Below are 27,415 nucleotides of genomic sequence, written 5' to 3'. Positions count from 1 at the left end.
ATGGAATTGTGATAACACCAGCTACCTTTAACACACTCCGTACCAGGCATTGGGCCAAACCCTTCGAACTCATGACTTCTCTTAATACAACAGCCTGGGAAGGTAGATGTTGGTCCCTTTTTACAGTTGGATAATCCTAGCTAGGGTCAGAGAGGTGAAATAACCGGTCCAAGATCACACAGGCCACATGGCAGAGCTAAGACCACACTCCAGAGCTCAGCTGCCCCCCACACCTGCTGGGCTGCATGACGACTGGACACGGACCCGGTGTGTGCCCGGGGCGGGCTGCAGGCGCTAAACCCCACATCTGCCGTGGCTTGGTTGTACAGAGCTGTGCGCTTGTAGCTGCAGGGCTGCTGTGTTTCCGTCCACGGCCCCGTCTGTAGCATTCACCATCGCTGCTTTGGGCCTATGTTTCCATGGAGGCACCTCTAGGTGTTTAATTTCCTCTGCTAGCTGCCTCTTCCTATTGTTTCCCATACCCGCTTTAAGAACGTCAGAGAATACTGAAAACCTGCTTGGCTGGGGCCACACGCACCGTCCTTTTACTGCTCCTTTCTTCCCAAGCATTTATATTCAGAGAGCTGCTCCATTCACTGGAAATTGGTACCTCCCCCCGGGGTGGTCACTGAACCCAGAGCGGGGCACATGAATATGTAGAAATATATGTTTGGGGCTCCCGGTCCTGGTCCTTGTAATCAGTGCGGCCTGGTTCCTCCTTCGGTTTTCAAGGGCCTTAGGGAGAGGCAGGACGGCCCAGCGGCAAGGGCACCGGACGAAGTAGAGGCCAAAGCTGCCCTGGTGCCTGCAGAGGTCTCAGCCTGGAGCTCAAAGGCATGGTCTACACTGAGACCAAAGCCACCCGGTCCCTAACGCCCCAGGGGTTCAGCTAGTGGGACCTCGCCGACCACCTCCCATCCCGCCGCCGGGATCCCATCGCGCCCCTCCGATTCCGACGCTGCGTCCTCCCCGCCCCAACTCCGCGCCCGGGCACCCCTCCCCTTCTTCCTGCCTGCACGGCGGCCGGGCTTTCCCGCCTCCCGGCCCCGAATCCAATCCCGGTTTCCCCGCCCCGCCCCCAGCTCTCGGCTGGGCCGCCCCGCGCGCCGTCACCGCCGCCGTCACCGCGCGTCGGCAGCAGCCCGCGCGCGCCCGGCCACGGGGCTCGGCTCCGGTGCGCGGCTCCGGCCGGGTAGGCGGGAGGGAGCCGAGGACAATGCGCCCCGCGCCCGGCGCCCCCCGCGCGGCCCCGCCCCCCGCCCGGCTGCAGCCCCGGTTCCCGCGCGGCCGGAGCGGCTCGGGCAGCAGCAGCGGCGGCAGCGGCGGCGACACCGGCAGCGGCAGCGGCAGCAGCGCGGGCGCCGAGCGGGAGGACGACGACGAGAGCGCCAGCATCAGCAGGCCGCTGGTGCCCGCCGGGCCCCCGGGGAGCGCCGCCACCTCCTGCGCCTCCACGCCCACCTCCCCGCGCAGCATGACCGCCGCCGACCTGGGCGCGGGCGCCGTGGCCGGGGCCGTCGGGGGCGCGGGCGGCGCTAGCCCCGGCCCCTCCTGCCGTTCGTGTTGCTGCTGCTGCGGTCGCCGGGCCCGGCCGGGCCGCGGGGGTGGGCGCCGCGGCTGCGCCCCCGGCCCGGGCTGCCGCTGGGGCTACCAGGCGCTGTCCGTGGCGCTGCTGCTGGCGCAGGGTGGCCTGCTGGACGTGTACCTCATCGCTGTCACCGACCTGTACTGGTGCTCCTGGGTCGCCACCGACCTGGTGGTCGCGGCGGGCTGGGCCATCTTCTTCGCCAAGAACAGCCGGGGCCGTCGGGGCGCCGCGCACACCCACCACCCGCACCACCCGCACGCCGCGCCCCTGCACCTGCCCGCCGCCCCTGCCGCCGCTGCCGGGGCTGCGGGAGCCAAGGCGCGCGGCGGCCGCGGGGGCGCGGGCGGCCCGGGGGCGGCGGGGGCGGCCGGCGCGGCCGGCGAGTTCGCCTTCGCCTACCTGGCCTGGCTCATCTACTCCATCGCCTTCACGCCCAAGGTGGTGCTCATCCTGGGCACGTCCATCCTGGACCTCATCGAGCTGCGCGCGCCCTTCGGCACCACGGGCTTCCGCCTCACCCTGGCGCTCTCGGCGCCGCTGCTCTACTGCCTGGTGCGGGCCATCGGCGAGGCGGGCGCCACCCCCGGCTCCGCGGGCCCCCTGCTCCTGCAGCCCCAGCGGCACCGCGCCGCCGGCTGCTTCCTGGGCACGTGCCTGGACCTGCTGGACAGCTCCGCCCTGGTGGAGCTGATGCTGGACGGCCGCGCGCCGCTGCCCGCGCACCTGCGCTACCTGCTCCTCGCCGCCTACTTCCTCGCGCTCGCCTCGCCGGTGCTCTGGCTCCACGAGCTCCACGCCGCTGCCGCCTCGCCCCGGGGCCGGGCCTCGCGGCCGGGAGGCTGTAGCCGCCTGCTGCGCCTGCTGGGCGGCTGCCTCGTGGACGTACCCTTGCTGGCGCTGCGCTGCCTGTTGGCCGTGAGCTACCAGCAGCCGCTCTCCGTCTTCATGCTCAAGAACCTCTTCTTCCTCGGCTGCCGCGGCCTGGAGGCCCTGGAGGGCTGCTGGGACAGGGAGCCCCCGGCGTCCCCGAGTCGGGCCTGGGCGGGCTACGGCGCTCCGCCCTCCGCCCCGTCGGCGCCGGGAGCCCCCCAGCTGGGCCACTGCGTCTCGGAGGACGAGGGGGGCGCCCACAGCTATGTCAACACCCTGGCTGTGGCTTCCCAAAACTGAGGGGTCTGGGGGCTTGCTCTGGAGTTGGGAGACCCCGCTCCCTGCGACCTTCCCTCACCCAGACTGCATCAGCCTCTGTTTGGGGGAGGTAACTGTTAACAGGGCTGAGAGCCAGGGCGCCCCTCTGAACCCCTTGGGTCAAGACTGCTTGGAAGGAGACAGCCGCTAAAGAGAGGGGGGAGGGTCGCCGGCTCTCTTCTCCTCTCGACGCCCTTCCCCAATCCTGGCCTCCAGGGGCGGGGCACCTCTGCTTCTTGCTTCTCCCACCTCACCCTAACTCCTCTCCCTTGCGGGGGAGAATGGAGGAAAGGGGGGCCCAGGGCCTTTGGCCACCCCCCCTTGCTTGGACGTGCCAGCTTCTTTTAGGCTGTGGTTAGTGGTCCTTGACCCACACCTTGAAATGACCCAGAATCCCATGCTCCCCTGATGTGTCCATTGCATTTCTTCCAGATGGCAGATGCAAAGTCTGTGTGTGTGTGTGTGTGTGTGTGTGTGTGCACGTGCACACGTGTGTTGTTTCCTCGTGTCCACCCTGTGCCCCTCACAATCAGCAGGAGATCTGGGGAGGCCCGGTCCTCCCCACCACACACTCCTCATTCCTACCCGGATCTGTGGCCATGAATTCCCAGACAGAGCTGGGCTCCTGGGGGCTGCCCAGTGGCCCTCCTCCGAGGGAGCAGCTCACCCAGGATCTTCCTCGATGCCACTCCTTTCCTCTCCGCTGGGGGGAGGGGAGGGTCCATACTCTAAGGACCAAACTACACCCTTTCTTGGGTGTTTCTACCTCCGTGCTTTCCACTTGTGTCGCATCACACACTGATGCTGCTTGCAAAAAATGACAAATACTCAGATGTTGCATTCAACGTGGCCACTGGATCCAGCTGGGGTTCGGTGCCAGTGTTATTACAGGGTCTGTGAAGGGTCAGCCATTGGCTGCCCTCCCTCTCTCCCTCCCTCTGTGCCCATAACTCCTATCCTTCCTGCAGCTGGTTGCTGGCTGGGTCAGATCTTGGCTCAGAACAGCTTTGGTGGGGTTTCTGGATAGAAAACCACGTAAGCTGGGCCTCCCATGGGCCCGCAAGAGTCGGAAATCCACCTCCCCACCTGTCCTTCCTTTAGGAAGCATGGTGTACATCAGAAAGGGCGGTGGTGACCTTTGTCCTCTGCTCTGGTCACAGGAGTCTCTAGGGAAAAGGCAGGCTGCGTGGAGTAGGGTGGCTAAGCCCCACTCGGCCCAGCCTCCCTCCCTAGTGACAGGGCACATTCAGGGGTTGCCCACGTACAGTCTTGATGTAGGACCTCTCTCAGCATCTTTGAGGCAGGATGAGTATTTTGGGGGGAGGTCAGAGTGCAGGAAGAGTTGAGAGCCAGGCCAGGGGTACCTACTCCCCTCCACCCTGCAGTAGGATGGGGCTGGGGGAGGTTGTAGGAATCTGTTTCCCTCCCTCCTTGTGCCTGGAGAGCTTTGTGTGGTGTAATAAACTCTGGACAAAGGGCCAGAAGTCATGGGTTGTAGCTTTGACTCTGTCACCCACTAGCTTCAGTGACTTTTGCTTTCTGGGCCTCCGTTTTGCACTTGGGGCTCCTCTCTCTCAATTTCTTGGGGGCTTGTTGACAGAAGACAGAGACACAGGCGGGGCTGATGGCCTGAGCCTCCCTGCTCTCGTGAGGGGGGGCGTGGAGGGAGAAACGTGTTTGCACTCAATGTCCCTGCTCCCAGCCCCTTGCACACCAGGTCCAGGATCAGCTGGTTGGATTTTGCAACTAATTGTTCTTTTCCTGCCTTCTCTCCTCCCCAGGACCCCTCTTCTTGCCCTTTGAATTCCATGTGGTCAAAGTTCTGGGGCCCAGACCCTGGGGGGCCCAGGAGCTGCTCCCTCTGTTCCCACACCCTCTCTCCAGCTTTGCTGTTTCTCTGCTACCTAATCTCAGTGACTGAGAAGGACTTTGTGTCCGAGCCATGGCCCCAGGCCGGCCCCCTGCCCCACCCCTTCTCCTGTTTGGATGGCCGTCTCCCTGCTGAGTGACTGCTGCTGCGACATCTCCAGGGTGTCGGGTATGCTGGTGGGAGGCTGTGGTGGGTTCTGATGAGCTGCACTTGCCGGCACCCGGCTGGTCTGGCGGAGGCCAGGCCTGTTCCGGTCCGGCTGCCAGCCCCACTCACCCCAGGACAGATGTCCTCTTCGCGACACTTGGTGCCAGCCCTTGTGCTCAGGGGGTCAGCCCCTGCCTTCTGGGGTGTTTTTCTTGAGTCCTTTTACTTACTTCCCTTGCCCCATTCACAAAAAGAAATGCCCCGAAAGTTTCATTTTTCTTGTTTTCTAGGAACACCTGTAGTGCGGGGTCCAGCCAGAGATGCTGTGGTGTGCCTAGCAGGCGGGAGGCATGCCGCCCCCGGGCCCGCGCCCGCCGTGCAGGTCACGGAGGAGAAGCAGCTGGGCTCGGGTCCCGGGCTGCCCGCCTCCAACGTTGGGCAGGTCAGGCCGTCCTCCCCTGAGCCTCGGACTCCCTTATCTTTTTGGAAAGGGCTTGGACCAGACCTTCTCTAAGGACGCCTCCGAGTCCATGTGTTTTTGTGGAAGAGAGCGAGCTGGCAGTTAGAGCCTGGAGGACGGAAGTGGCACCTCGCTGGCATTTATCACGTTCTTTTCTCCTTCTCTTTTTAAAAATAAAACCAGCTTCTGTTCTGAAAATAAAAAACTTGAGACTTGTGACAAGCTTCCTGTGTGGTTTGTTTTAAGATCTTTCCTGTCCTGGTTTCCTTACTCAACTCTTAAATGTCACCGTGACATCTGTCATCATTTTGCAGGTCTGTGTTAACATTATGGGTGCACCTTGGCTACTTCCTTCCAGGCGGTTAGCGGGCTCTTGAGGAAGCGGCGTTGGCCTTGACCCGGCCGGCCTGGTGTGGCCCAGCCAGGCTTCCTCAGCAGAGCCAAGTCCCCTGGGCTCTCAGCCCGAGGGTGATTCCCCAGCTCCTGGGCTCTCGCTCCTTCTTCCTGAGAATAACTTGTTAGAGGGGGAAAGACTGAGAAACGACTTTTTAAATACTCTGCCCTTCTCTCCCCAGCCAGGAGCATGAATTCTTATCACGAAGGAGAACAGGCCATGCTTGTTTGTTTTCAACACAACGGGGTCTGGGGAGTCTAAGAGAACATGGGGTCTGCACAAAAATAAGACTACGGTTGGACTTCCCTGGTGGCACAGTGGTTAAGAATCCGCCTGCCAATGCACGGGACATGGGTTCGAGCCCTGGTTCAGGAAGATCCCACATGCCGTGAGGCAACTAAGCTCGTGTGCCACAACTACTGAGCCTGCGCTCTAGAGCCCGTGCTCTGCAACAAGAGAAGCCCCCGCTCGCCGCAACAACGAAGACCTAACGCAGCCAAAAATAAATTAAAAAAAAAGACTACGGTCGTTGTTCTTTAGCACAGAAACAGCCGGCACTATTCAGGCGCTATTCAAACGGTGAGGCCAAGGGCCCGCCTCGCTTGCCCTGCCTGCCCCCCAGCTGGGCGCTGGCACCACCTGGCCTCCAGGGCCGTCCCTCACTTATAAGACAGCAGCGATGTCCCCTCCTTCACAGGCTGCGGTAATGGGGCGATATGTGCAAAAACGGTCCTTTCCGTCAAGACATTCACAATCGTAATGGGGACAAAACTTACACATAACAATAGTTTCAGAACAGCAAAGACCGTGTCTTCATTTCTCCCTAAATGCGGATGGACGGTAAGGTGACCACCTTGACTACGTTTCTCGTGGCTGAGCTGCCCCTCGCCTGCTCAAGAGGGGAGGTCGTGTCGGGTGAGTCTGGCCCTGCAGCCGGCCTGTGCTCCGCTGGCCGGCCCCTCCGGGCCCTCGCAGCCCCTCTGGGGAGCTTCCCCTCCAGCCCCAAGCCCAGAAGGATGGAGCCACTTGCTGGAGGCTGCACTGCGGTCAGGAAGGGAATCCGGGTCTGAACCATGTCCGTCGGCCGCGGGCAGCCTTCGGATGTGGCTTCCCTTTCGATGTCAGGTTCTGGCTAAAGAGCAGGGGGTGGATCCACGTCCTGTGAGTCCTGCAGGCCCCCAGTCAGGCTGCAGGCGGACTCTCTTCTCAGGAAGGGAAGGAGCCAGGGCGCTGAGTCACACTTAGGCGTGAAGAACCGAAGGTGACTCCCCCCAGGAAAGGGTGCCTGGGTATGGGGGGCATTGGACTAGACTTCTCCCATCCTTCCCCGTTCCTCTGACAGGCAAGGCTGGTCAGTACGCTTGGGCCCTCACCGGGCAGGTCTTCGCAGGAAGGCCCCTCCGTTGTTTACCTGGGAGGGGAGACTGCCCCCCGCAGAGCACAAAGGCTGTAGGATGGAAACTGCCGTTGTTCTGTGAGCATCGCACTCTCCCTTCTTTCTGATTCAAAGGTAAGCAGGAAATCAGCAAAATCCATCACACCCGGCGTTCAGAGGCCCAGCTCAACCTGCTGAGTGGATATTTAAGTGATGAGCAAAACACCCTCCAAAACCTGAGGACCTTCCTGAGCAGAAAAGAGAAGCTGATGCAGAACTAACGAATCCGGCAAGGTCCATAGCCCCACGTAATCATTCCTCGTCTTCCTACAGGAAAAGCCGTGGACATCCACGAGGGTCATGTGGCCGGGGGTCCTCCTGCCTCCTCGAGTCCCTTCTGTCACTCTGTCCAGGAGAGGAGTCCAGGGGTGGCGGTCACAGACTGCAGGACATGGGCTCTTGGAGGACCTCTCTGGGTGAGGCAGGATTTTATTAGCCGAGGTTCAGAACAGCACGAGAAGAGAGGCCTGGCCTTATTCACACTTGATGCTCTCGGTGTTTGGCAAACAGCTGACACCACATTCAGGCTGACGGAGTCTCCAGCACTTGCGGCCAGCTGAGACCAGTGTGAGACTGCGGGCTCTGGGGGAGGGGGAGGGGGAGTGGGCGGAACAAGGTTGAGCACCTGGGGAACTTCACAACTCCGTTCACACCCGCCATGTCCACACAGGCACACCACGGAAGGGAGATTAGTGCTTGCCTAGCGACGGGAGGTTGGGGGTTGGGGTGATGATTAGGGGCTGGGTTTCTTTGGGGGCGTAAGAAAAATGTTCCAAAACTGATTATGCTGAAGGTTGCTGAACTCTGAGCCCCTAAAGCCTTGAACTGTACAGGGTCCATGGTGAGTTGTATGAGCTGTGAATCCTAGCTCAGTAAAGCTGTTAGGAAAAAAGGCAGGAGCCCTGCTGATAAAGGGAACATAGTGGACAATGCCAATTGGGGACATCTGGCCTCAAAGGCCAGCAAAGCAAGAATCTGAGGTCTGTGGGGAAGGCAATCCAAATGGAGAGTGTGCTCCCGGGACCAGGACCACGTGGGCTGGCCATCCTGCCACAAGGCAGAGCCCCGGCTCCAGCTGCGGAAGCCACACTCTGCACGTTGAACATGCGCTGACTGGAAGCAGGGGGACCGTCCCAGAAAGCCTGCGGGAGCCTGGACCCAATGACACCCACCTCCATCATCAGAGGGGTGGCGCCTCAGAGGCTGGTGGATGGGGAGGCTCAGCTCCTCTGTCCCCGTCTTAGTCCGCTCGGGCTGCTGTAACGGAACACTGCAGACTGGGCAGCTTATCAACGACAGAAACACCCCTCACGGTACTGGAGACTGGAAGTCCAAGGTCAAGGTGCCAGCAGATTCCTGCTCCACAGGCGGCCGTCTCGCTGTGTCCTCGCACAGCAGAAGGGCGAGGGGGCCCTGTGGGGTCTCCTATAAGGGCACTCGTCCCATCCACGAGGCCCCACCCATGCCCTCACCTCCTCCCAGAGGTCCTCCCCAACACCATCACATTGGGGATTAGGTGTCAACCTAAGGATCTGGGGGGACACGGACGCCAGTCTATAGCACTCCCGCACCTGGTCCTTTGCTACCGGCGGGCTGGCTGTGAGCTATGCACCGTCCGGGGCCTGGGCCTCGAAGGCCTGCTGCTACCAGGCACAATCTCACCACGAGAAAGGCCTCTGCCACTAGGAACTTCTTGACCTATAGCAACGTGTGACTCGACCGCCAGGAATTCTAACCTGAGTTAACAAATTTATTCATTCTTTCACTGATGAGCTCTTTCACACGCGTGCGTGCGCACACCCTGGTATCTGATTTCCCACCGAACTTCAGAATCCTCTCCTCCGGGCAGGGGCCTGGAGCTCCAGTTCAGGACTCAGGTACAGGCAAAGAGGACCCTCAATCCCAGGGGGGGACCCCAACGTGCACAGGGCTGGGGGCTCCCTGTGCTTCCCAAGCTCGGGGGCTGCAGCCCAGGGGCCCAGCCTGCAGCCCCGAAAGAATCCTCGGCCGTAGGTCTCCCGCTGACTGAGGCCACGCGTGGGCTCAGGCCCTGCTGATGCCGTCAGGGGCCACGACCCTCACTTCTATCTGGTCTCTTTCCGAAAATGACTGGGTGTGTTTGGCCCTCAGCCTCCGGACGGCAGCAGCTCATCCCGGTGAAGGAGCCCCAGCCACACCCAGCCTGGCCCCGAGGCCTCCCCGGGCTGCGCCCACTGCCTCGCCTTCTGCGGCAGGCTCGGTTACAGCCCTGCCCCGCTCGCCTGCGGCCCTCGGCCCGGGAAACGAGCTGCTCCTTTGGCTCAGACATGTCCTCCTCCAGAAGCTTCTCCCTGGGCCAGGTGCCCCTTCTGCAGACTTCATGGCCCCGGGCGAGCTTCTGGCAGCCTCTGCATCTCATGCCCCACCCCATGTGCTACCCCGTCCCTCTCACTGGACGGGCAGCTCCTTGATGGTCAGGGCAATGCCGGGCACAAAATAAAGGCTGAAGGAACGCATGACGGACACCCAAGGACACTGCCATTAGCTCCTGGGAACAGGCTGTGGATTCTCGTGGGGACAGTCACGGGCAGAAAGGCTAAGGGGACAGAGTCAAGGTGTTTACGTTTTAAAGGTACACGTCTCACACACGAGCATACACACGTCCACACATGCACACCTACGGACACACGTGCTCACCGCCCTGGGTGGGGGAGGCCCCACGCGGCGGCCCCTTGGGCTCCAGGCCAGGGTTCTTGCGGAGCTCCTGGAGGAAGAGCTGCAGCTGGAGGCGCCGCAGGCTCTCCAGGCCCTCGGGATACAGCGGCTGCGCGCCCGGCCCCCCGCCCCGGTCCCCGTCGTCGTCGTCCAGGAGCTGCGGGGAGCTCCTGGAGATGTAGCCCTGGTCCGACTGCACCGACCGCCGCTGCTCCTCCCCAGGGGGCGCTCGCATGTCCTGGCAGCTCGGGCTCTGCTGCGGGGGCGGCAGCACGGAGCCATCCGGCCGCCCCGCGGGGCTGCTGCGGACGGGCGGGTCCTCGGGGTGCACGGGGAGGAAGAGGATGCTGTTCCGCCCAGGGCCCCAGCCGCCCAGGAGCGGGCGGGCCTCGTCTCCCCCAGCCAGGGCCAGCCGGCTGGCGGCACCGCTCCTGACGGCCTGAGGCACGGGCTCCACCGCCTGCGCCGGAGGGGCCCTGTCCACCAGGACCACCGTGGTCTGGAGCGTCTGGGCCGCCGGCTGCTCCTGCGGCCAAGGCTGGGGCTCCAGCCGCGACGGGCCCCCTCTGTCCCCCGCGAGGAGCAGCTCCACCAGCAGGCTGCCCTGGGAGGCGGGTTCCAGCACCAGCGGCTCCTGCCGGACGATCCCTCCTCCCGGCGGCGGCTCCTCGAAGGCCTCCTCATCCAGGGACGGGAGGTCCTGGTCGTCTGCCGAGCAGAGGTTCTCGAGCTGGAACCAGTCGGGGCACTGGGCCTGCCAGCGTCGGAAGCGCTGCACGGCCTCGTGGAGCTGCCGGCCGCCGGGGCTCTGCAGGTAGTTCTGGGCCGTGAGCACCCCGACGCGGTGCACGCGGCCCGGCCCGAACATCTCCAGGTCCTGGACGCGGAAGTAGACCTCCTCAAACTTGTCCATGAGCGCGTAGCAGGAGGTGATGTTGAAGAGCTCGGGGATGTCGGCCTCGCAGCTGATGTCACTGAAGTAGCAGACGATGTAGGTGCCGAAGCAGGCCGGCCTCTTGAAGTCCGGCAGGATCATGTTCATGGCCGCCGTGAACAGGTCCCCCGCGGGCTTCCCGCGGTCACAGCGAAGCTGGACGGTGGCGTCCTCCCCGCCGAGGATGGCCTGCCACTTGGCCCGGGTGCCTCGGGAGCACAGGACGATGACCTTGGAGTTGCCCTCCACCACCTCCTGCTTCCGGCGGCCCACCCAGGTCATGACCCCCGCCTCCGAGATGGCCTGTTCCTCCAGCAGGTCGAGGGCCACTTCGGTGCCGCACACGGTGAGCAGGAACTGGGCGAACTTTAGGACCACGTCCACGTAGAGGGGGTGATCGGCCGAGTAAACGATCCACACCTTCCTGGGCTTCAAAGGTGGGGGGCTCAGGCTGGTGGCAGCGGGCAGGACGTCTGAGGGAAACAAGGGAAGCCAAGCCGAGGGGTCAGGCATGTCGGCGCTGACCACACACCACAGGCCGCGGACAGCCCCGCCCGGCTGGCCGGAAGACTCCCGAGCCCCAAAAATGCAGCTGAGACCTCAGAATAAGCCCAAGGTGGCTTCCTTGCCTGTGCCGGCTGCCTGCAAAACAGCCTGTGCCTTCCGGGAAAAGAGTCTCTCTCTCACTTTTTTATCTGGCCTTTAGCCTACATGTTAATTAAAATTGCTTTTTTTCCTTACAAGAAACAAAGGCCCGTTTATGGAATACACACAGCTGCTTTCGGGAGGACCTCTTTTCACAAAACACGGTGCCTTTACCTTCCCCTCCTCGTTCAGCGATGAGCAACTGTAAGCCCAGCCTTGCTGTTTGAGGTCCCCTCTGTTCGGAGCTAGAGGTGGGTCCCCGGCAGGTGCCATCTCCCGAGGGACAGGAGCTGACCGTGTAGCGCCTCCAGGCCGCTGCGAACGGACTCACCCCAAACCCAGGCCGCCCAAACCGGGAGGTGCCCACCTGTGCATCTGGTGCCGTTTTCATATTTTCCGTGATGGGACCCTGAAAAGAAAAGAAATGCCAGAAGTAATACTCCAGAAGTGTCCTTGCGGGAAGCACAAATCTTACAAGATGGCTCAGAACGGCTCTTTTGGAAGAGAAACAGGGACCAGCTCACAGGGGCACCTGCTGGGAGCTCTGCCCCACTCCCGACCAAGGGAGGGGTCGAGGCAGCACTTCTTAGACGCTCTGGGCCTCTGCAGGGAGACCGTCCCTCCCATGACCGCTGTGTGACCTGCAAGAGGTATCAACGCCTCTGAAACTCAGCTTCTTCCTCTGTGAAATGGGTCTGTGTGTGAAGTGCCCGGTACACCCCACCAGCTGGGTCACAAGTATTCTGCAGCACTGACACGGCTGGGACCCCCAGAATGGTGCCTGGGAGGTTACACCCCAACAGTGGCCATCCCCAAGCAGAGCTCCCCTTCAGGGAAAGCCCCTTCCCCAGACGTGTCCTTTCAGGAGGCAAAAGTCTTCCGAGATGCCTCCAGAAGTAGAGCCACTGGGCCCCTTAAATTTCCTCCTGGTTTTTTTTTTTTTGGCTGCGCCTCGCGGCTTGTGGGATCTTAGTTCCCCAACCAGAGAGTGAAGCCAGGCCCTTGGCAATGAGAGTGAGGAGACCTAAGCACTGAACCACCAGGGAAGTCCCTCCTGCTGGTATCCTGAGGGTGACGAGGTAAACCAGCGTGCTTAAGTGACCACTCCGTCCTGGATGCAGTGAAGGGCCCCGTGGAGCAGGGCTGACCACCAGAGCCATGCGGCCAACGAGTACGTTTGGAACCTTGATTTCAAGCCCCACCCTTTGGGCCTCTGCCTAGAACTCTTGAGTTCCTCCCTCGCCCCGAGGAGCGGGCACTTCGGGAAAAGGTCAGACGTGCAGCACAAGAAGCAGACGGCCTCCCGACACCTGCAGAGACCTGGATGGCTGGACCCTCCCAGGGAACCTCTGCAGAAGGACCCTCTCGACAGGTCTCGCGCCCGGCTGGTGATCTTCCCCAGCATGAGCTGTGGCCACAGGGGTAACGGCCTCCCAGATCGGGGTCGTAGAGGGGCAGGGAGAGGCCAAGTCCCCACCCCAAAGACCCACGTTCTCTCCTGCTTAGATCGTGGCCGGAGAGGGCCGCAGCCGGAGGGACCCGATGCTTATTAACCGGCGGAAGGGCGGGGGTGCGTGGGGCTGTGAGCAGTCTCCCAGCTGGTGCAGCGAGAAGGGGCACGGGAAGAGGGGCGGGGCAGAGGGGAAGCCCCAGGTGGGCCCACAGCCCCTGCTCTTACCCGGCAGCCGCCAGGCCACGCAGACGACCAGCAGGATGATGGAACCCACCAGCAGGATGGAGAGGCCGGGGATGCACTTGGACACCCACAGGGGCACGTAGTCTGTGGCAGGAGAACAGCGTGATGGCGCGGCAGGGAGACCTGCGACACCAGCCCCGGGGGCCCGCCCGCTGCCCTCCCTGAGCTGCCCTCTCTGCTGTGTCAGCCCTGGGGTCCTCAACCCACCGCCCACCCCGGGGGGTCCTCCCTGACACCAAGACGGGCCGTGGTCCCGCCACCCAGGGCCGCCTCCTGGTGCAGGCCTTCTGCCTGGCTCCACTCCAGGACAGCAGGGACCTCTGTGTCCCGAGGCGGCAGAGCCTGGAAGGAGTCGGCCTTACCTTCAACGGCGTCTTTAATGAGAACCAGGGGACAGACTCTCAGTTACTAGCAGCGGTCACCACACCCACCACCCGTGTGCCGGGGCCTGCTGACGGCCTGGCCTGACACCCAGCCCTTGGTACAGGTTATTAAACTTAGCGACACCACCTACAGGGGACACCTGAGCTGGTGGCCTACTGGGAGACACCCGCCTCCACCGGGAGGCCGGGTTCCGTCCAGGCCAGTGCAATGCCCGCGGCTTTTTGACTGGCGTCTGGCTGCAGGAGGCTTCTGAACGGGAAGTGGGCAGCACGCCAGGGTCTCAGGTCAGAACTGGGGCTCTGCCACTTCCTCAGTGTGTGACCTTGGACAAGGTGCCTGACATCTCTGTGCCTCAGTTTCCTCACCTATGAACCTGGCAAAGGGAGTCTCTGCTTCATGGTGTGTGTTACATAGTACACAGTGCATAGTGCACAGTACTTAGTACACAGCACTCAGTATAAGGTATGTAGTACTTAGTACACAGTACACACTTAGTACAAAGTATAAAGTACCCAGAACCCAGTACATAGTACTTAGTACACAGTACTCAGTAAAATATACTTAGCTCTATAGTACACAGTACCTATACTGTGGTGCACAGTACCCAGTACTTAGTACACAGTACGTAGCACACAGCACTACAGTGCATAGTACCTAGTATACAGTACTTAGCAGGTAGTACTATGACTCACAGTTTGTGAGAATTAGAAATGGACACGTTAGAGCACGCTGTGGTGGTCCTTAACTGTAACTATGACAAGAAGAATCCCCATTTTTCAAGTCACGGAGGTTTTGAAAGGTTAAGTGCTTTGCCCAAGGCCACACAGTTAACGAAAGGCCGTCCCCGCCCCAGGACCACGTCAGGGTTCGGGTCGGGCTTCTGACCTTCACCCACCCTCCCCCTGGGTATGCCCCCAGCAACCGTGCGTCTCACCTGGGGTGTGCAGGACCTCTGGGCAGGGCACGGCCACCGAGTGTCGGAGGCAGTCGTTGAGGCAGCTGCTGAAGAAGGGCTGGATCTGCAAGGACAGAGCGCAGGGAGGAAAGGCAGGGGGGACGTGGGCCCACTTCGGACCCCACCGGCCCCTCCAGGATGTCCCCGCAGCTGCTGGGCAGGAGGGGGCAAAGGGCCCTGCCCAGGTGAGGCCAGGGACCGGGCAGGAAATCCCAGGAGGTAGCGGTGCTGGGTCCCTGGGGAGCATGAGCTGCCCACCTGCACCTGTGCCCACCCCGTCTCCACCCCACTCCCCACCTGCACGTGGTGACGGCAGCACCAGCTGAGGTCTGGCAGGGTGAGCGTGACGTTGCAGCACTGCCGGGTGGCCTCCTGTGCAGGCTGCAGGGTAGAGGGACAGTGAGGCCCTGGCCTCTGCTGGGATGCACCCCCAGGAGGCGCCGGGGAGAGAGGCTGGCGGGTCCCGCTCCGGGAGGAGCGACCCCTCCCCAGGGCCGTGGGTGTGTTGCCTCAGGACTGCATCCAGCACCCAGCTGCCCCTCTTGGCTTTGGCCGCTGGGGATCTTGGGGACAGACACGCGTGTCCTGCACTGGCCCTACCCTGGCATCATCTTATTCCCTCACCTTTACTTCCCTTTGTCTTCATTTCCACATTTTAAAGTCTTCAAATCCTTTTTGCAATAATGGAATTAACAAAGCTAAACAAAAAGAGGACCAGGAGAACGTGGGGGAGGGGAGGACAGAGGGCCGGGTGTGCAGGGCAGAGACAGCCGTGCCCGTCAGCTGTCGGAGCAACTACACGCCAGTCACACTCCAGACACACACCAGCCACAGGCCAGCCACACTCCAGTCACACATGGGAAGGGAGAAGGGCAGCCCAGGTCACGCCCTCCAGCGCAGCCTGAGTGCCTGGGCCTCGAGGCTTGGAGAGGTGTCTCTGAGCCAAGCTGGAGGGTTAGGACAGCGACAGAGGGAGCGGTTACCACGGTCAGATCCATGATGCGCTGGAAGCAGCTCCGGTTCTCCCCGGGTAGAAAGCTGTCCAGCAGGATCTGGTATTTGGTGGACTCGTTCCACGGGGTGAAGCGCAGCCGCAGCTGGTGGGCCTCGAGGGTCTCCACAGTGATGCTGGGGTCCCACAGGCTGCCTGTCCCACGGGGGCACAGACGTGGCCGGGAGTGAGGGGGTGGGCGAGCATACGTGCAGGTGTGCATGTGTGCGTGTGCACCCAGGTAAAGCCCCCCCCAAGGCTGCCCGCCACAGCTACCTGAGCTCACGCAGGGCGTGGTGATCTTCATCCTGGGGTCCCCGCAGTCTGTGGACCGGGAAAAAGTGAAACCGTTAACGCGCCTCCCTTGGAAAGTTGGCTCCTACAGAGCCTCTGACAGCAGAGGGAACAACCTTCTGCCTCTGGGGAGCCTGTTCAAAGCTGGCCCTTCAGAGACGCCCCAGGACGGACACTGCCATGGGCCAGAGGCCCCACAGGCCTGGGACCGCCCTGGCCGTCTCAGCCCTCCTCCCTCCAGGAACCTTCTAGATCCAGGTGCAAGCTCCCTGGACTTGCTCTGGGACCGAGGGGTCCTGGTCCACTCCTGCTCACTCTCCCCAGGGGCTCCCTCTCCAGAGCCGCCTCTGCCCTTGAGGAGAGATGGACTGTGTCCCCCTCAGCAAACGGCAGCATTTCCCCAACTTTCCCATGTCCTCACAGTAGTCTTGGGTTCAGGCCCTCTGGGGTGGGCCTGGGAAGCTGCATTTCTGACAAGTTCCCAGGTGATTCCGTGGTGCTGCGGACCCAGGGACCCCGTGAGGACCACTCCTCTGGAGATGTCTTCTTGATCCCTCCATTTCCTTGACTGCAACTTTTTACTTTGGTTTCAGAAGGCACGTGAGAGGCGTGAATCACTGCGAGTGACAGGGGCTGAGCCAGTCCGCTTTAGGGACAGGGGAGGGGGCGGGGGGGGTCACTCATTTGACAAATACTGGCTGAGCCCCCAATGTGTGCCAGGCCCTGTGTTAGGCCCTGGAGATACAGCGGTGAGTGAGACAAAGTCCCTGCCCTCCGAGGATGACGTTCCAGCAGGAGAGACCGTAAAAGCAAATAGCGTAATATCACGTCACGAGTATGTCAAGATGATGGAATGTCAGGGCGCAGGGAGTGACACGAGGGGCAAGAAAGCCGGGTGAACAGATTGTGTGCGCACGTGTGTGTGCGTGTGCATGTGTGTGTGCGTGTGCACGTGCGTGTGCATTTGTGTGCACGTGCACGTATATGAGTATGCATGTGTGCACATGTGTAAGCAGGGGGTGCTCTGGAGATGAAGCCTTCAACAAGCATTTCCCGATCACCTCCCACACTCAGGGCCATTTGTGAGGGTCTGGAGGCTGCACAGGCGGGTGCGGGGTCCAGGCCCTGTCCTCAAGGGGCTGGGCGTCTAGGTGTGCTTGGCTCTGAACAGTGAGAAAGGCAGGCAGTGGCAGAGACGCTGGGGAGAACAGAGATGCACCCCAGAGGTGCACACACATCAAATGACGTTTTGTAAGATGAGCCCGCCAGGCCTCCCGGGAGGAGGGAGTAGTGGCAAGAGGGGAAGGAAGGCGTGGGATAAATGCAGGTGTGATGTGGGGGAAGAACGAGGAACTGAGAGGTGGGGCGGGGCTGGGAGCAGGGCCACAGCTCTCCTGGGCCTGGCTTGTGTTCCTGACACATTCTGGGCAGGAAACGTGCGTCTTCAGCCACACGGAGGGACTCCGGGTCCCGTGAAGCTCCTGGGGTCGTGGACCAACACTCACTGTTTGTGTCACAAGAACGGGCTCCGCCTTCAGGGAGTGGAGGCTGCGGCCACTCAGCAAAGAACCTGGCCCTGCACCTGTTTGTCCCGTGGGTCCCACCCCACAGGCTGACTGCAGAGCGAGGGGTGAAGGGAAGGCTGGGGAGGGCGCTCTTACCGGGCACCAGGAAGTTTCTGGACTGGTGGTTTGGGTCCCCGTCAGGGATGGGCTTAGGCAGGTGGTGGACGGTCACCTCGTACTCCTGGCCAGGTTCCACCACGAAGTGGCTGAAGGCAAAACGCCACTAGGAGATGGGAGAAGGGGAGGGCAAACAGGTCATGGCTCTCACCCACCTGGGCCCAAAGTCCACCCCATCCACCCCCAAAGGATCAGTCAAAAGAGGGAGAAAACATCCACTACAGCAAGCTCCCAAATCGGAAGCATATGTTTCTCTGTTCTTTGTTTCTTCTGGTATTTCTTGCTTATTATTATTATTTTTTATTAATTAATTTATTTTATTTTTGGCCGCGTTGGGTCTTTGTTGCTGTGTACGGGTTTCCTCTAGTTGCGGCGAGCGGGGGCTACTCTTGGTTGCGGGGCACGGGCTTCTCATTGCAGTGGCTTCTCTTGTTGCAGAGCACGGGCTCTAGGTGCGTGGGCTTCAGTAGTTGTGGCATGTGGGCTCAGCAGTTGTGGCTCGCAGGCTCTAGAGCACAGGCTCAGTAGTTGTGGTGCATGGGCTTAGCTGCTCCGCAGCATGTGGGATCTTCCCGGACCAGGGCTCGAACCCGTGTCCCCTGCATTGGCAGGCGGATTCTTAACCACTACGCCACCAGGGAAGTCCCTTTCTTGCCTATTTTAAAAAACCTAGATCTGGCCTCATCAGGAGACAGTGGGGGCCAAAAGCAAGAGAATTTGGGGAAAGACGAAAGAGCCCCCTCCCCCATCGGCCCTCTCCAACTCCAGAGCACACAATGGGCAGCTAAAAACTACTTGTTAAGTGACTCTGCCTCCTTAAATGGGAAAGCCAGGGATCTCTTGAGAATGTCCTGGAGCACAAAAGTGCAGCGAGAGGGCTATGAGGTCCCCCCCCGCCACCTGCCCAGGCCTGACAGCATCTTTGTTGTGCAAACATTTTCTGGATGGTGCAGGTGACACACACTGACTCCAACTTCCCTGGTGGACCACGTCGGGGTCCCTGGTCCTCACCACCCTCCAGCAGTAGTTTGGGGGTCCCCACTAAACACGGGACAGGGGATCTGTCTTCGCTGCTTGTGTCTGTGGGAGCCCTGCCAGTGGCCACTTTTCGGAGGTAAAGCAGCAGTGTTCAGATGAGCCTGGGTCAGGACCACCTGGATGGCTTGTCACCACCAACCGCTGCTGTTTAAACACCCCCAGCCTCTGATTCAGGGAGTCTGGGTGGGGCCCTAGAACCTGCATTTCTAACAGCTCCCAGGTCATGCTGCTGGTCCTGGGACCACGCGCTGAGCATCAGTGCTTTAACCAAACTCAAAGAGAAGCCACTTCCGGCTCTGAGCAGCAAAAGGAGCAGCAACTGCAGCAGAAACCACGGCAGCTCTGGTCTGGGCAGAGCCTCTCCTCCTGGAGGCCCCGGGCTGACCCAGGTACAGGGCAGGACGGCAGGCGTAGGTCGCGGAGCCGCAACAGTGAGCAGCAACGTAAGGTCGGAAGGAAGAGCGGGGTGTGTGTGTGTGTGTGTGCGTGCGCGCGTGCGTGTCCTGCTCCCCACGGTCACCACCATCCCCGCCCTCCCCCGCCCACCGCCCCGGCTGGAGTCTTACCCGCTTGTGATGATGCTTCAGTGTGGACAGAAACTCAAACTTGACACACAGACGTTCGTTGGTGTTCAGCTGCAGGACGGACAGTTCCGCCCCCTCCAGGTAGAGGATGCTGGCTGCAGGGCAGAGGGAGGAGAGGGGCCGCAGCTGCAGATCAAGGACGACTAACCGCCGGGGTGGGGGGGGTCACGTCCCATCTGGGACGCTTGCCTGTCTTACCCACCCTCCGCTTCCGCTCCTTCCAGCTCCCTTTGGGCTGGATTAGCTACTGCCTCGTGGACAGCTGCCCCTGCTGCACACGGACAGCAACACTTTACCCAGGGCTAGAAGCGAAGGCTTTGCAAATTCGTGGCTAGGGCATTGGCGACACGGTGTGCGTGTCAAAGGGGCGTCCCTGAACTTGAAGAGGACGCAGCAGCCAGCGGGGCTGGAGCCTCAGGAAGAGGACTCCCCCAGGCCGTCCACAGGTCTGGAGGCCGTGGTCACCCCGTCTTCCCAGTTCTGTGCACAGATCCACCCCTGAGAGGTTGGGGCACTGCTGTCAGGAGGGCCAGCCCTGCAGTCAGATAATTCGCGACCTGACGCCTTTTCCAGGGTGATGAAGATTTTAGGCTGAAGAAAGGCCTTCCTTGAAGGATGGTGGGTTAACGTCAAAATACTGAAAAAGGACTCACTGCCTCAAACGATGGGTCCTCTCACTAAATGGCCCCTCGTGTCTGAGCACAGGGCTGGGAGCCCAGTTCTGAGTCTGGGGGGAGGGCCGGGTGGTCCAATCTGTGGGTTCACCCGGAGGTGGGCAGCACTTCCAAATGCCCACTCACCATCTGTCTGAAGCGTCCACTCGATGTGAACCACGGGGAGCAGCTGTCCTTGCTGAGTGCGGGCAAAGCACAGCTGGGTCTGAACGTCTTTGGGGGACGAGGGGGTCAGGTTTCGAGGGTGGATCCAGGTGTCGTCCAGGCAGGTACCTGGGGGCCAGGAAAGGCAGAAAGCAGAGGCTTGCAGGCTCTGCAAGAAACCAAAGATGCAGACCAAAGAAGACACCTCGCGGGGGTCCAGGGACCCAGGCCTTCACGGTCAGGCCGTGACCCTGAGACCGCGGCTGTGCTCTCAGCTGCCCAGCCCTGCTCGCTTTCCTGATGCCTGTCTGGGGTCACGGCAAAGCTCTGATGTCTAAAGGGCACCTTAGGAGAGATGACAAAGCATGCCCTTGGCTTTGAGAGGAAGCAGTGGCTGGAAGTGGGGCAGGAGAGTGGGGCAACTATAAGAGCTGCTCTATTGTTACGTGCAGGGGTCCCTAATGAGCACAGACACTTGAACTGTGCGCCTCCTCCTTGAATTAAAACACAAAACAAGGTCCCACCCCAGATGTCGCCCACTTCACGGTGACAGCTCTGGCAAAAGAGTCGTATTACAGATTCACCAGGGCAGCACCCCAGAGAAAATCCTAATGACAGGCCTGCGCCTCCCATCCTGACTGCTGTGTGATGAACGTCCTTGACGGAGGTGCAGGTGCGGCCCCAAATCTCAGGGGTCCTCGCTGGGGGCTGGGACCCTCGTCAGTTCAGCACGGGGTCAGCGCTTCATCGCGGCAACATGAGAAAAACAAAAACCGGTGACTTACTGTTCTTGACTATGCAGTTCAGCCCCTGCGGAAAAGAGAGGCAGGTAATTACAGACAAGAAAGAACTTGAATCCACAAGCTGGGCTCTGGCGTCCCCGGGCTCATTCTCAAGAATGAAACGCAGGCACCCTCCCTCTCTCTTTGAGGGACACTCTCGGGGGGGACCGCACTTCTCTCCTGTCAACTGAGGAGACACAGGGTGAGAAGTGGGCATAGCACATGGCAAATGGAACTGGAATTTTCTGAGTACCTTTAGGAGCTGGGAGGCACCTTAGCCTCTTTCCCTGCCCTGATCTCAGAATGCTGGCATGGGGACTTCCCTGGTGGTCCAGTGGTTAAGACTCCACACTCCCAATGCATGGGGGCCTGGGTTCGATCCCTGCTCGGGGAACTAAGATCCCACATACCGCAACTAAGCCCGCATGCCGCTACTGAGCCCGAGTGCCGCAACTAGAGAAGCCTGTGCACCACAACCAGAGGTGCCACAATGAAGACCCAGCACAGCCAAAAAAAAAAAGAATGCTGGCAGCCAAGCCCAGAGAAAAGACCTCTGGATTTCGACATCTGAGAGTTGCCCAACAGACAGGCCACGTTCACCACCAGCCTGACCCTTACAGTAAGTTCAGAGATCAAAACGCCCATCTACACAGGGCATCCAGTCAGCTTTTAGGACCTCAGTCTTGAAATATTCTCAGACAGCCAAAGGGTACCAGATATTTAAGAAGGATTTCCTGTATGAAAAACAGGTTAAAACCCCCCAAATTAAAAAAAAAAAAAAAGCTCTTGGAGGAAATAAGACAATGCTGGGAACAGGATAAAATTAAAACAAACAAAATATAACAGTTTCAAAGAAATAAGAGAGGACACTTCATCCACATGAAGTGTCAGGGTACTGTGGAAAAACGAGCAAGCAGAGAATAAAAACGAATCTTGAAAATAAAAAATTCCACAGAAGGACTGGGCTATAAAATTCAGGAAATTTCTCCAAAAGTAGAACAAATACAAACAGAAACAGGAGAAACAATATATGAATATTTAGAGAATCAATTCAGGAATGATAAGATATGATTAACTAGATTTCCAGAAGAAGACTACACAGAAAATAGAGGGAAGAAATTAAAAAGAAAAGAAAAAGAAATTCTAGAACTGATTATTTCCAAATTAAAAAGGTCCACTGAGGGCTTCCCTGGTGGCGCAGTGGTTGAGAATCTGCCTGCCAGTGCAGGGGGCACGGGTTTGAGCCCTGGTCTGGGAAGATCCCACATGCCGCAGAGCAGCTGGGCCCGTGAGCCACAACTACTGAGCCTGCGCGTCTGGAGCCTGTGCTCCGCAACAAGAGAGGCCGCAACAGTGAGAGGCCCACGCACCGCGATGAAGAGTGGCCCCCGCTTGCCACAACTAGAGAAAGCCCTCGTACAGAAACGAAGACCCAACACAGCCATAAAAAAAAAAAAAAAAAAAAAAAAGTCCACTGAATGGCCTTCACAGCAAATGAAAAAAAGACCTAGACCAAGGCCCATCATGAGACTTCTGGAATACCAGGAGTGAAAAGAAAATCATAATGTTTACAGAGAGAAAAAAAATAGGCAACACACAGAGAGGAATCAGAGTGGCATCGGCTTTCTTAGCATCTGTGCTGTGGGCTGGAAGGCAGCAAAGCAGTGCCTTAAAAATCCTGAGGGAAAAGTATCTTTAACCTGCGATTTTTATACCCAGCCAAACTATCAAAAAAGTGTGAGGGGGAGAATAAAGACATTTTCAGACACATAAAGACTTAAAAAAAAAAATCGATTCATCTATCTATACCTCTCACACCCTCATACTTTTTCTTAGGAAACTGCGGGATATGCTCCAGCAAAATGAGGGAGTTAACCTTGGAGAAGGAAGACTGACCCACTGCCGCAGGCCTGGGGAGTAATCAGTCCAGGCTGGGGTTGGAGAATACAGAATGAAACTGATGGAATATGTGACATATGACAAATATCTGAATATCTGACATATGACAAACACATATGACAAAATCTCATAGAAGAAAACCAACATTAGTTACATGGAAAATTATGGAAGTGAAGAATGAAAGGAAATATCATCTCCAGGAGGAAAGAGAAATTATACCAGAAAAGAAATACAACCAAAGCACATGTACTTGCCTCAGCAGTGAAGATTAGCATTTGTTATAGTATAAACACTGACCATTGGGACTTCCTTGGTGGCACAGTGGCTAAGACTCCACACTCCCAATGCAGGGGGCCCAGGTTCGATCCCTGGTCAGGGAACTAGATCCCACATGCATGCCGCAACTAAAAGTTTGCATGCCACAACTAAGGAGCCTGCGTGCCACAACTAAGGAGCTGGTGACTCACAACTAAGGAGCCTGCCTGCCGAAACTAAGACCCGTAAGACCCAGTGCAACCAAATAAAACAGACAAACAAAAAAACACTGACCACTGATAGAACCACAATGGGAAGACTGGGAGGGGAAGCAGTGGGAGGAGGTAATGTGAGAAATTTAAATTTTCATCTATTATAAGTCAGTAGGTAATATCTAAAACTGACAAATGAAGAATAACAATATAAGTACATTTAGAAGTGTGGAGACAAATGCCAGAAGAAATAACTAGAAGTAGTATAAGTGATCCTCTTTGGGGAACTGTTTTAGGGGTTGTGTGGGGGGGTGCAGGGACCTGCTGGGTTTTGTTTTAAACATCTTTGTACCATTTTAAAAGGATCACCATATATCACCTTGATAAGAGTTAATTAAAAGGTAGAATTTCATCTATGACATTACTCCAAACAAAGGAAAGGATTAAAATGTGAGACAGACAAATGAAAACATGAATTTGTTTAGGGGAAGGCACAGCAGACTTTTTCTTCTTATAATTTAATTTCTATGAGGAATTTACATTAATGTAATGTTTTCAATCGTGTAAAAAAATGCATTCAGGATCTTCTCTGGATACCACCAGGACAGATCCTGCTTTATTCCCCTCCAAAAAATCACCCCTCATTTCTTTGTTTCAAATGCCCATTTCAAAAAGCAGTAGGATCAGAACATTATTTATGAGCTTGTGAACAGCACTACGTCAGGGCCTCCTGCAGAAACCCAAGAGGGGATGCCCACGGTGATGAAGATGACGGCAGTGGCCAGTGTTCACCGAGCTCTCCTCCTGTGCCAGGCATCACGCTAACACTTTGTACGCACGTCTCATTTAATCTTAACAACGGTCCTATGAGGTCGGTACCATCATCCCCTTTTTACTCATGAAAAAACTGAGGCACAGGGAGGTCAGCTAAGTGGCCCAAGGCTCCACAGAGCTGACACTCAAACCCGTGCAGTTTGGCTTCAGAACCCCGCTCTTAATAACAGCCACGCGGCCTCTACATAAAAAGGGGCGCTCACAACAGGGGGCCCACCCTCTCCATCCGCGGTGGTGAAGATTACAAGGAAGGACTCAGACGATTCCACGGACATCAACAAGAGCCTGGTAGAGAGAAGAGGGCTGGGCGGTCACACACAGCTCTGCTTTGGTCCACCCTGGCCGGCCGCCTAACGTCTCCGAGACAGGTGAATGGTGCCGGCCCGGCAGCCCGTCGAGAGCTCTGAATGAAGGTATGCCTGTCACCCCCGGCACAGGGGCTGCATGAAGCTGCAGGTCACTGTTCATGCCCCAGCACACCCAGCGCACAAGGCCCTGGTCCGCCCAGCGTGTTATGTGCTCTCCCCACGATCCCGTGAGGCGAGAGTCATCCCTGAATGGCCGGGAACGCTGGGTCACAGCGGTGGAGGGACTGACCAGGGCTGCAGGGCGGCTGAGAGAGAAGCTCCACCCAAGGCCCAGGCCTGCTCAGCCACGTCCCCTCCTGCTGCTGTCACATCTCAGACAGAGGCTGGCAGCCAGCGGAGGAGCCCACGGACTCCGCGGTGATGCTGCCAGCACTGGCCGCAGCCCTGACTGCCCGGTGCCCACACGACACAACTTGACACTCGGGGAGGGGCACGGTCGAAAGCTCTGGCGACCAGAAGATGGGGTTAAACCCGCGGCTGTTCCACCCCCAGTCAGAGCTGCAAGTGCTTGGGGAAAAGAAGAATTTGTAAGGAACACACATCCTGTCTAGAAACTTCTGCGTTAACACTCCCACCGATCAGCTCCAAGTTGCGGGCTTTCTTCTGGGCTGGCGGTCATGGTCATGGGAAGCTGAGAAGGCCCAGGTGGGAAGGGTCCCCCAGGGAAACACAGTTTCTCCAGTAAGGATCAGATGGGGGGGGGGGGCACTCAGAGTCCCCTGGGTTTTGAGGCGCTAAATCCAAACAACCAGAACCAACCTTGCTTGGTCTCCGCCTGTCACTGCTTCGTGGGCAGAGCTGGCTTCGTCATTCATCTGCCCACCCTCCCCTTCATCCTTTCGGTCCACAATCATCTGTCAGCCCCCATGTCCCGCGCTTGCAGCACTGGGCTGTAGGTGGTGAAGTCAGGATGCAAACCCAGGTCCTCCGGGGTCAAGTGTGGGCTTCCCCTGACACTACGTGGTGCTCTATCCACTGAAGCGCCAGCGGAGGGAGAGAAATCTGGAGGGTATTGCTCCTCTCTTTTCAGGGCAGCCGCGGGCCGTGGGGGGCGTGTGTCTGTGGCCAGGTGTACGGCGGGGGTGGGAAGGCAGAGCCCGGGGGGTGCAGACGAATCTGCCAGGGGATCCCTCTCTGCTAACCCCATACCCCCATCAGGCCGAGCCCCTGTTCCCGCTGAGCAACTGAGGTCAAGCCCTTTCAGCACAGCTCAGGGGAGCCCCTCCCTTATTTCCCGATGCTTCTCTCACTTTCCTGCCACTCAGACCCCCCAGTCCTCATCCTGCCCACCCATGGGCCTTGGCTCAGAGCTTTCCACCTCCTGGAACGCTCCAGACCTCTGTCTTGGAGGGCCGCCCAAGTGTCTTCTCTGCCACAAAGAACACCCGAGGCTGCAGGAGTTCCTCTTCCCTGGAATTCCGTACACTCACTGGCTGCACAGAGAGCACTCGCTGCAGGCTCCTGGGTGATTCACCACCGCTCCGGTCATCAGGGAGTGTGTCTCTGTCGTTTCAGGACCTTGTACGTTGCAGGTGCCTGGCAAGTGGCCATCGAGAAATGAACCGAGTCCAAGCGAAGGACCTGCTGAGCGGGTCCCACGCTTTGCCCAGGAGTGGGAGTCACAAGGACGGTCCCCAAATCATTCACGTTAAAAGAAAAGTTTCTGTTAAACAGTCGCTGACCCTCCTCCACCCTCTTGTGGTGAATCCTCGACAAAATTAGGTCAGGAGAAATACCGCTTCGGTTGTTTCACATCCTCTGACTCAGATACTGAGGGTTATTTCTTAGAGCCAGTGGCAGAGGGGAGTGGGCCGAGGAAAACAAGAGGAGCGGAGGGGGGAGGACGGAGTGTGTGTGTGTGTGTGTGTGTGTGTGTGTGTGTGCACAACAGTGTCTGTCTCTTTTCCCTTAAGCCGGGCTTCCACCCCAAGGCCACTACCCGGCGGTGGGTGTGTCGCTTCCTGTGGGCACAGCGGAGCAGCTGCCCGGCGTATACAGACCAGCGGGACCCCAGACCTGGGCGGTGGCGGCCGCAGGGGCGGCGTCCTGAGGGTTCGTGCGGTCCCCAGGGCTCGCGCCGGAGGGGTCATCGCTCTGCCCTCACAACTCTCCCCGGAAGCTGCCGCCGCAGCCCCGGGGCCCGTGCGCCAGGCGCTGCGGTCGCGGGATCCCCGAGGCGCGGGCTCCGGCGGAGGAGGGTTCCAGGACCCGGGCTGGAACCGGGTCTGCTCCCGCCTCGCCCTCCCTAGGCCCCTCCCCACCCTTTACTAACCAGCGCGCCCCGCCTCCGGCGGGTCGCGCCTCCTCCGAGTCCCTCCTCAAGTGTGGGCCCCCCGCGGAGGCGCCACCCGCCCCCCCCACCCCCGCCCCCAGCGCTGGGACGCCGGCCCAGGTTGTGCAACCGGCGCTGCGCGATCTTTCCCAGCAAACTCCGTGTCTTCCCGGGTCCGCATAGCAACTCCCGCCTCTCCGGGAGCCCTCCCCACGGCGGCCCGCTCTGTGCCCAAGCCTCGGAGCCCCCGAGACCCCGCGCGGACCTCCAATCACTCGGCAACCCCGCGCCCCCGGCCCTCGGCCCCCGCCCCCCGGGATGCGTCGGGGTCTCACCTGCTGGGTGCACACAGGCGCCGGGTGGTCCAAGAGCCTCGGGGAGGCGCGACCCAGGCCCGGGGCGCACAGAAGCAGGAGGAGAAGCAGGAGCGACGGCACCGGCGGGGAGCCCTGGGACGCGCGCGGCCGGCGGCGCGGAGCCCCCATGGCCCCGGCCTTGGCGGAGGGCTCGCGCCCGGGCTGGGGGCGCAGCTAGGGCGCGCCCCTGGCTTCCCCTCGTCTGAGTCTCGAGTTAGCTCCCTCGCGTCCGCTTCCGGCTTCCAGCCCTGCCCCGGGCGGGCCGCGCAGAGGGGAGGGCTCGGGCCAGGACAGTCCTTCCGCGGGTTCCTCCCCGACGTGCGTCCCAGGTGCGCGCTCCTCCCCGCGCTCCTCCCGGGCTCCTCCCCGAGCTCCTCCCCGAGCTCGTTCAGCCCCGCCTGGGCCGCGAGCCGCAGGTCAGCGTTTCCTGCGCTCCAGCTCAGCTCGCTGCCATATTTTATCCCTGCTCTTACCGTCAGGCTGTAAAACTCTATCTTAATACCTTCCCCTAGCTCTCGACCCCGGTCTTACTCTCTTCTTTTTCTTCGTCAAAGGAAGTCCTTTTTCTCAGTTCCTGTCTCTCTGTATCCTCACCCTCTTACCCAGATTTTGCTTTCCTGGCTTGCCCTCCTCCTTCTCG

The 27,415-nt window shown here is 59.5% G+C and overlaps 2 protein-coding genes across 8 annotated transcripts; one reads left to right on the top strand and one right to left on the bottom strand.

The window, feature by feature from the left end:
- The first annotated feature begins 1,096 nt into the window (after positions 1-1,096).
- TMEM121B (transmembrane protein 121B) lies at positions 1,097-5,147 on the top strand. Its single transcript, XM_082420856.1, has 2 exons — positions 1,097-2,846; positions 5,084-5,147. Exon 1 carries the CDS (start codon positions 1,217-1,219, stop codon positions 2,756-2,758), a length of 1,542 nt encoding a protein of 513 aa, XP_082276982.1. The 5' UTR covers positions 1,097-1,216; the 3' UTR covers positions 2,759-2,846; positions 5,084-5,147.
- Positions 5,148-9,671: 4,524 nt separating this feature from the next.
- Positions 9,672-27,088, bottom strand: IL17RA (interleukin 17 receptor A). 7 transcript variants are annotated; one of them, XM_082420846.1, is made up of 12 exons: positions 26,755-27,086; positions 20,583-20,607; positions 19,780-19,926; positions 18,962-19,074; positions 17,337-17,463; positions 15,658-15,705; positions 15,374-15,537; positions 14,688-14,771; positions 14,358-14,454; positions 13,034-13,135; positions 11,723-11,764; positions 9,672-11,183 (listed from the first exon to the last, which is right to left on the bottom strand). In XM_082420846.1, exons 1-12 carry the CDS (start codon positions 26,902-26,904, stop codon positions 9,739-9,741), a joined length of 2,544 nt encoding a protein of 847 aa, XP_082276972.1. In that variant the 5' UTR covers positions 26,905-27,086; the 3' UTR covers positions 9,672-9,738. The 7 variants fall into 7 exon arrangements, with proteins under 7 accessions (XP_082276972.1, XP_082276974.1, XP_082276975.1 ...); XM_082420848.1 differs by lacking the exon at positions 13,034-13,135 and having other exon boundaries at positions 26,755-27,087; XM_082420849.1 differs by lacking the exon at positions 13,034-13,135 and having other exon boundaries at positions 14,370-14,454; positions 26,755-27,087.
- Between the last annotated feature and the right edge of the window lie 327 nt (positions 27,089-27,415).

This window comes from Balaenoptera physalus (assembly GCF_965194825.1).
Source record: "Balaenoptera physalus genome assembly, chromosome: 13".
NCBI lineage: Eukaryota > Metazoa > Chordata > Mammalia > Artiodactyla > Balaenopteridae > Balaenoptera > Balaenoptera physalus.
This window is presented reverse-complemented; position numbering and strand designations above follow the sequence as displayed.